This window comes from Elephantulus edwardii, unplaced genomic scaffold, assembly GCF_000299155.1.
Source record: "Elephantulus edwardii isolate Elephantulus edwardi_28Jun2011 unplaced genomic scaffold, EleEdw1.0 scaffold00086, whole genome shotgun sequence".
Lineage (NCBI taxonomy): Eukaryota > Metazoa > Chordata > Mammalia > Macroscelidea > Macroscelididae > Elephantulus > Elephantulus edwardii.
In genome coordinates, this window is record NW_006399836.1 from 1,286,371 (window position 1) to 1,294,156 (window position 7,786).

Genomic DNA, 7,786 nt, shown 5'->3' on the forward strand with positions numbered 1-7,786 from the left:
GGTGGCCTGTGGTGTGCTGGGGACGAGCATGAAGTGACTTTATGAACATCAGAGGCCTTGCTGTCCTCACAGACTCCTGGACTAGGGAGGGGCGATGCCAGTGTTGACAGAAAGATGGACAGGGCCCTGGTTCTGCGCACTCAGGGAACGGTCACTGTCACCGGCACTGTTAGCAGAGTGGTTCACGTCTGCCGTGTGGAGCACTCCGGCTTGTGGGGACTGAGATGGGCTGTGACCCGGTCCCCATGCCGCCTCGAGAGCTGACGCGAGCTGCACACGTCCAGCAGGCAGTTGCCCTCCTGGTGGGCATCCAGGCCAGGGGTTCATTTCAGGAACCAGGGAAGAGTATGTGTCCCTGAAGCACGCCACACAGGACAGGCGTGGCGGGAGCTGCGGCCATCACAGTCCCCAGAGCCGATAGGGCTGCCCCTGTTGTGGGTGGGCGTCTTCTCACCATGTGGCAGGAGGGTGAGCGGTGGCAACCTCAAAACCCGCTGTCTGCCACCGAGCCAGACCGGACGCAGAGGACAGAGGCAGCCGCCCCCCAAGGTTTCCAAGGCATCTAAGGCATCTGTCTGTGGAGAGAGACTTTCTCCCCACCCCCCAAGCAGCTAATGGATTTGAACTGCCAACTGTGCAGGTCGTAGCTGAGGCTGCCACTGCCCTCCTCCAGCGCCTTCGCCCTAACGAGCACGGCGGGCATGGGAGGCAGTTTGGAGGTGTCTCTGGGGCTGAGCCCCCACCCCACAGGTCCTGGCCCAGATTCACCTGTGACTGTCAGTGTCGAGGGAGTCTCAGGGACCTTTCTGCTTGGCGGCCGTAGTGACTGTCATCTGACACTAACCAGATGGTCTCAAGTGAGGTGTGGAGCGAGAAGCCACTACACAGGACTCCCCAGGGACCGACTCCGGGGCGCAGCCGGTGGCCTGGGTGCGAATCCTGGCATTCCACTTAACCCCGCTGTGCGTGGCTTTTGACAAGCTTGCCTACTTTGTAAAATGGCATAAGACCAGTTCCTGTGTCTGTTGCTGGGAGGCTGTGCAGCGTTTAGCATGTGCAGTGCTCCTGGGATGGGTGCGGGGCCCTTGGGTGCTCCCTGTCCTCACAGGGACCCTGCATGCCGCCTCCTGCACGGTGCTCATTGGCCACGCTGGCGTCACCCGCTTCTGACGGCAGCAGCCCTGGGAGTGTGGACGCCTGGACACAGTACAGTCCGAGGAGTCTGACAGCTTGTCAGAAAATGAGGCAGGAATTGAACATGAAAAGGTTGAACTCATGGCCGAGGAGAAGGGACGCGTAGCTGACCGTCCAGCGGGTTTTCCGAGGCTGTAAATTGTATGGAGGAGTTTGCTCATCTTTCTCCTTCCAAGCCACGGGTGGATTCGAACCAGCAGTGAGACACCTTTTGGTTAGCATTTCAGTTCCCTGCAGCTAAACCTAAATATATGTATATGTATGTATATGTATATATGTATGTGTGTATGTATTATATGTAAGGTTGCCTGTTCTAATCCACCACCCACTCGGTGGGACAATGGCAGGCATTCTCCTGTGAAGACGTGTGACCTCGGACATCTGAGGTCAGGTCACCATGAGTCAGATCCACTCTGGGGCAGGGAACTTGGTTTGGGGATTTGAATTCGTAGCAACAATCCGGTCTGCAGCCAGGGTGCCCCCTTTGCAAGAAGTAAGCCTCTCCTCGCCTTGCTCTTGGAAACGGGGCTTGATCTGGGCCCCGAATCCCTCGATAGCGGGAGGCAGGGACACGTTCCAGGAGGCTGGAACAAATGTGGCGTTGCCATAACGATGAGAACGCTGGCTTCGTGGAGTGAAGGGCCTGTGGGTGTGAAAGGTATTTTGGGACCAAGCGGTGGCTGTTCCCCAAGTGTGTCCCTGCGTCGGCCAGCTGGAACCTGGTGCGCCCGCCTGCAGGCTTCCCAGTGGGCCATGGGCACTCTGGTTATTTCTGGGAGTCTTCTGGGTCGACCGGGCACTGTGGGCCCTCATGGCCCTTCGTCTACTCCACACCTGCTTTGGGTCCTCTCTGCCGGTCTGAGCTGGGGCACAAAGAGGACCTAAGTCACCTGCAGTAAAATGCTCGGATGGTCACCCAGAGAGGGTCGGAGCTCGGTGGACCAGGGTTCTGAGCAGCCCTGGAAGCCTGCACCTGCCTGTTCCGGTGTGTGTTGTGGCTCAGTTCACGAGGGCAGCTTTGAGGACTGAGGACCTCACTCAGCGATGGGTGGGATACATGGACCCTCATCGCTCATGCAGGCGGGTCAGTGGCACCTGGTGGGCATCCTAGGCAGTAGTGGGCAGTGATGGCTGGTCAGTCCCTAGGTCACATTTCATCAACAAAGGGTGACTGGGCCGGCGTTATGGATCAGGCTGCTGTCACTAACGTACCCCTCCCCTGGGGCTCTGCTCGGCCAGCCTGTCTCCTATTCCCAGGAGTGGACACAGCGGGGGCTCTGGCCCTCCTGAGGCTCCACAGTCCACTGAGAGGTTGCCTTTCAACAGATGACATTTGTTCCTGGTTCCCGTATTCAGAGCTGCTTCCCACATTTCCAGGTTTTTCCAGATAGGACGCCTGGGCTCAGCTCCCATGTCCTCACGAGCTGCTGACCGTTACCGGGGGATGCCGAGGCTTGGCTTTCATGTCTACATGGGCTGCTGACCCGTGGGGATGGATGCTTGGACTGTATTCTAGTGTCTATTTGGGGTGCTGACATGTGGGGATGGGACAACTCTGGCTTGGCTCTAAGATCTAGACAGACTACTGACCGGTGGGAGTGGGTGCCTGGGCTCGGATCTCACAGGGTACTTGGACTCCTGTCTACATGGACTGCTGACTGGTGGAGATGGACACCCACCAGGACATGGACGCACGGATGCAGCTCTCATGTCCACACGGGCTGCCGACCACTGGGGATGGGTGCCTGGGTTTGGCTCTCGTGTCTGCACACTGTGGTGGCTCGCAGCCCCTGGTGACACCGCCCTGTCCACAGACTCCTGGCGGCTGTGTTCTCTACGGCAGCAGATCGCCCGGTCTTTACCCCACAGAGCCGACGTGTGGGCTCAAACGGCCAGCTTCCTGCAGCACTGCGCCACCACGAGTGACCCCACAGGACAGGGCAGGACTGCCCCACAGGGCTGACCGCTGCGTCCCTCTCCTCAGAGCAGCAGCTGGGCACAAATCTCGGACCTTTTGATTCACAGCTGAGTGCTTTATCCACTGTACTACCCGGGGTCACGTGCTGAGCTGTCAGGGCTGCTGAGAGGGGTCTGCGGAGGGAACCAGTGCAGGGAGAGAGGACGAGGGGACCAGGACCTGTGCAGGTAGAAAGGACCGTCTAGTGCAGAGAGGGAGTGAGGCCGCACAGTGACTTGGGCAGGAGGTCAGCAGGGAGAGTTTCAACAACACATAACACTTTGCTGCTGTGTGTCGTTAAGCCAGAAGCAACCTCAGAGACTTGACTTCACCATGATATCCTCATGCACCCCATAGCCCATCCCCATACGGCTCCGCCCACACACTGGACGGCGGGTGGAAGGAGGGGAGGCTGGGCCTGGCTGACCACACAGCAGGAAGGTCGCAAGTGGACTGCCATTGAGTCCTCAAACTCAAAGCCAAGTGTGTTCACCAACGCTAATCAAAGGCACCAAGCACTGTGGAATCTCTGGGAGCTTTGAGAACAAGGATACAAGATGATCTTTGGGGATCATAGTCCTGAGGACAGATGGGCAGGTGGGCCTGGCTGAGGGACAAGCCTGCAGGAATGCAGTGACAAACGAGCTGTCCTTGCTCAGTGTGGTCACGACTCCACAGGGTAAAAAAACGGGGTGGGCAGAGGTGACAGTACAAGACCACCGACTGGTCCAGGAGGCGCCCTGTGGCCTAGGGGACAGGCATGCTCCCATTTGACTTGCTCGACTCAGTGGCACTTAACAACTACTAAGGGGCTTGATCAGAGGACCAGGCCTTGAAGGTGACAGGACCCGACTTACACAAGGCAACCCTAGGGGATGAGGGGACCCCACCATCCCTCAGACAGAGTGTAGAGCAGAGCTCCCTGGACGTAGGACCTGGGGTCCCTGTGCTGAGAACCTCTGAGACCCAGAAGCAAGCAGTGACAGTGCAGACGTGACAAGAGGCCACATGATGGGTGGAAATGGAAGGACAAGCTCAAGGTAGCTGTGGGGACTCACCAACCCAAGGGAAAGCGCAGAGAGCCTTCTTGGGGGCTCACCAACTCAGGGGAGAGTGTGGAGAGACTTCATGAGGGCTCACCCACCCAGGAGAGAGCATGGAGAGCCTTCCTGGGGGCTCGTCAACTCAGAAGAGAGTGCAGAAAGCCTTTGCACATGCTGCAGACCCCCGGAGATTGGAGCCCAGGCTCAGGTGTCATGTCTATATGGGCCGCTGTCTACTGGAGATGGAGCCCAGGCTCAGGGCTTTTGCCTACATGGGCTGCTGACTATTGGGATGGGACAGCCTGGCTCGACTCGTGTCTTCATGATCTGCTGACCATTGGGGATGGGTGCCTGGGCTTGGGTGGTGTGTCCACAAGGGCTGTTGACCATTGGGATGGGACAGCCCAGCTTGGCTCCCATGTCTGCCTGGCCGCTGAGTGACTGGGCCACATCTGGGCTGTAGGAACAGACCATCTGAGTCACCTGGTCTGCTGGCTGTGCTGGGGTCACGCAGGCCAGCCTGACTCTCCTGGGCCTTTGCGGTTCCTGGACTCTGGGCTGGTCCCCCGGGAGTGGCCTCTGGGCAGCCTCCCTGTGGGGCCCCAGGATTCTGTTCCCTCATGGAGTCGGATCCTTTCCCCTTCCCTCTGAGGAAGAGCTGGCCCAGAGGAGACCGCCGGGGTGTGAAGTGTGAGTGGATCTGTGGGAAGGCTGCTTCTTGGCTAGAGAAGAGGGGCCGGGTCCGTCCTGATGGCCGAGAGCTGCCCGGCCGAGTGCAAGCTGAGCTAAAGGCTGTGTAACAGGCCGGGCAGCGGGACTGGAGGGAAAGAAACCGCTACAGGTCCCGGGCTTCTCGAAGCCGTCAGAGGAAGGGGGTGACGCGGCCATCTATGTGCTTGTTGTCCCTTCCTCTGGACCCAAGTGCTTCTGCCTTTCACATAGTCCGTGGCTCAGAAGATGAAATCTTCTGAGAACCTGGAGTTTCTGTCCTAAACTAACAGATGGATGAACCAGTCACTTCTTTAATAGCAAGACAAGTTGTCAGAAGTCCCCTTGGCCCTGGCCAAGCAGATCGGGGTCTGAGCTTTGCTGGCAAGGCTGTCCAGCCCAGAGTGACCGGGGCAGCTGCTGCCACCCCAGCGCCTGTGGCTGTGGGGCCCTGGCAGGCAACGGGCCGTCTCTAGGCCTCAGTCTCCTCTCCTGTGTAATGGGCCCGCTGTTCCTGCTTGTTTGAGTGTGCCGTCAGAGGGGCTTCCTGGGGCCGCCCCGGGCCTCGACCTGCACTCACCGTGTGTTCCATGTTCCAGGTCGGCAACTACAAGCGGACGGTGAAGCGGATCGACGATGGGCACCGGCTGTGCAACGACCTCGTGAACTGTCTGCATGAGCGGGCGCGCATCGAGAAGGCCTACGCCCACCAGCTCACCGAGTGGGCCCGGCGCTGGAGGCAGCTGGTGGACAAGGGTAGGGACCTGGGGCGTCCAGAATCGCGGATGGGGCGGGAGCAAGGTCTGCAGACAGTCCCCCAGTCCAGTCCCTGTCTCCCGGGGACACTTGCCTGTTAACCTCAGAACATCTCCTCAGGCCTGGCGTGGTCCCTGACCACCAGCACCGGCCTGCAGCCCCTCAGGTAAGGCGAGATGGTGCGACCTCGCAGAGGTCTGTTCTGAATCTGTGAGAAGAACCACATGCTGTCTGGTGGCACTGTGTCCACTTCCCACCTGCCATGGGGCTCTGGAGGTTCTGAAGCACGCCCACAGTGTGGCCATGTCCCCGCACTCGGCATCGTGGCTGACCTTGCTGCCCAGGAGCAGCGGGACCTGATGGACAGGGGGCTCGATCAGAGCAGCAGAGGTTCCTCGGGGTGCTTTGGGGCAGGTCCCCCCACAGTGCCTGGCTGTCCTGGGCCAGGGCTCCAGCGAGTGCGACTTCAGCACCCTGCTGAGTCTGGACAGCAGCTGCTGCCTTCGCTGCAGGGATGGAGGCGTGGACTCGGGGTGGGGAGGGTCTGAGGCCGTTGCTGCTTCCACGTGGCTCTGGTCCCCCGTCTAGATCAGTGGTCACCTCTCATCTGAGACCTTGGCAGGGGGGGCACCTTGGAGTGAGGGTCCCTGGTTACACTTCTGCCTCCTGAGAATTCAGAGCTTCCGGTACCCTCTCTGAGGACAGGCCTCTGTCCTGATGCTCTCGCTACCTCCCCTCTCCTCACCTTGAGGAGACTGGATGCAGGGTTCCTGCCTGAGTGTGGACACTTGGGCACCTCCACTTAGATTCGGGTTCTGTGTCCTCTTGAGCTGTGAGGAAGGGTGTGGGCGCTCAGGCACCCCTCCCCCCCCCACCTGGAGATTCAGGTCCTGTCCCCTCCCGTCCTCCCCAGGCAAAACCTCCATTCACCCACTCAGCCAGGCTCTCACAGGGAGGGAGGGAGGGAGTGCCGGTCAGCTGGAAGCATTTGCAGAATTTGGAGTTTCTCAAGAGCTCGGTGCCTTTGGCTGGGAAAGGCATGACGAGTCTGGCTTCAGTTCCTTATTTTAGTCTCATTTCTAAGGCCCCAGAGCCGCTGAAGGAAATGGTTGGGAACTGAAGGAAGACTTGCAGCTGGGTGTCCAGACCGCTGGCCTCCCCGTGGCCATGGGAGTTACCGGTGGGAACCCCCGCCCAGCACCACATGACCGCAGGGTCTGTCCTCCCTTGGCAGGGCCGCAGTACGGGACGGTGGAGAAGGCCTGGGTGGCCGTCATGGCCGAGGCGGAGAGAGTGAGTGACCTGCACCTGGAGGTGAAGGCCTCGCTCATGAATGAGGACGTGGAGAAGATCAAGAACTGGCAGAAGGAGGCCTTCCACAAGCAGATGATAGGCGGCTTCAAGGAGACCAAGGAGGCCGAGGACAGCTTCCGCAAGGCGCAGAAGCCCTGGGCCAAGAAGCTGAAAGAGGTGCCTCCCTCCTGCTCCCCGACCCACCATGAGTGGACATCACCCTGACCGCCCTGTCCCCCACCTACCACATGTCCACCCCAACCACCGTGACCCATTTATCCTCACTGACTGCCCTGTCCCCCAACCACCATGAGTGGTCATCTGCACCCTGACTGCCCTGTCCCCCACCTACCACGCTCCCTCAACCACCATGATCCCCATCCACATGCTGACCGCCCCGTCCCCCACCTACCACATGTCCACCCCAACCACCGTGACCCATTTATGCTCTCACTGCCCTGTCCCTCACCCACCACACTTTCTTCCTTATCCACCATGATCCATTATCTACACACTGAGCACCTTGCCCTCCATCCACCATGACCTCTCACCCACTCACTGACCCACCATCATCCACTCACTGCCCCAGCACTCGTCCTTTCCCGCCCATGGCTCTGCCCCTCACCTGTCATCATCCTTCATCCACACACTGACCAACCTGTTTCTCACACACCGTGCTCTTTCTCCCTTGTGCTCAGGAGAGTCCTGTAAGTTACTTTAGGCAGATGGTGCTACACAAACACCAGAGGAGGGCCCTCCAACCACCAGAGGAGGGCCCTCCAACCACCAGAGGAGGGCCCTCCAACCACCAGAGGAGGGCCCTCCAACCACCAGA

The 7,786-nt window shown here is 59.6% G+C and overlaps 1 protein-coding gene across 3 annotated transcripts in view; it reads left to right on the plus strand.

The window, feature by feature from the left end:
• The window catches only part of PACSIN2 (protein kinase C and casein kinase substrate in neurons 2), a 22,218-nt gene that overhangs the window by 1,462 nt on the left and 12,970 nt on the right, over positions 1-7,786 (plus strand). For all 3 annotated transcript variants that reach the window (XM_006890050.1, XM_006890051.1, XM_006890052.1), the window contains exons 2-3: positions 5,502-5,658; positions 6,893-7,128. In XM_006890050.1, coding sequence (XP_006890112.1) covers positions 5,502-5,658; positions 6,893-7,128 — 393 coding nt within the window. The remainder of the gene's footprint in view (positions 1-5,501; positions 5,659-6,892; positions 7,129-7,786) is intronic.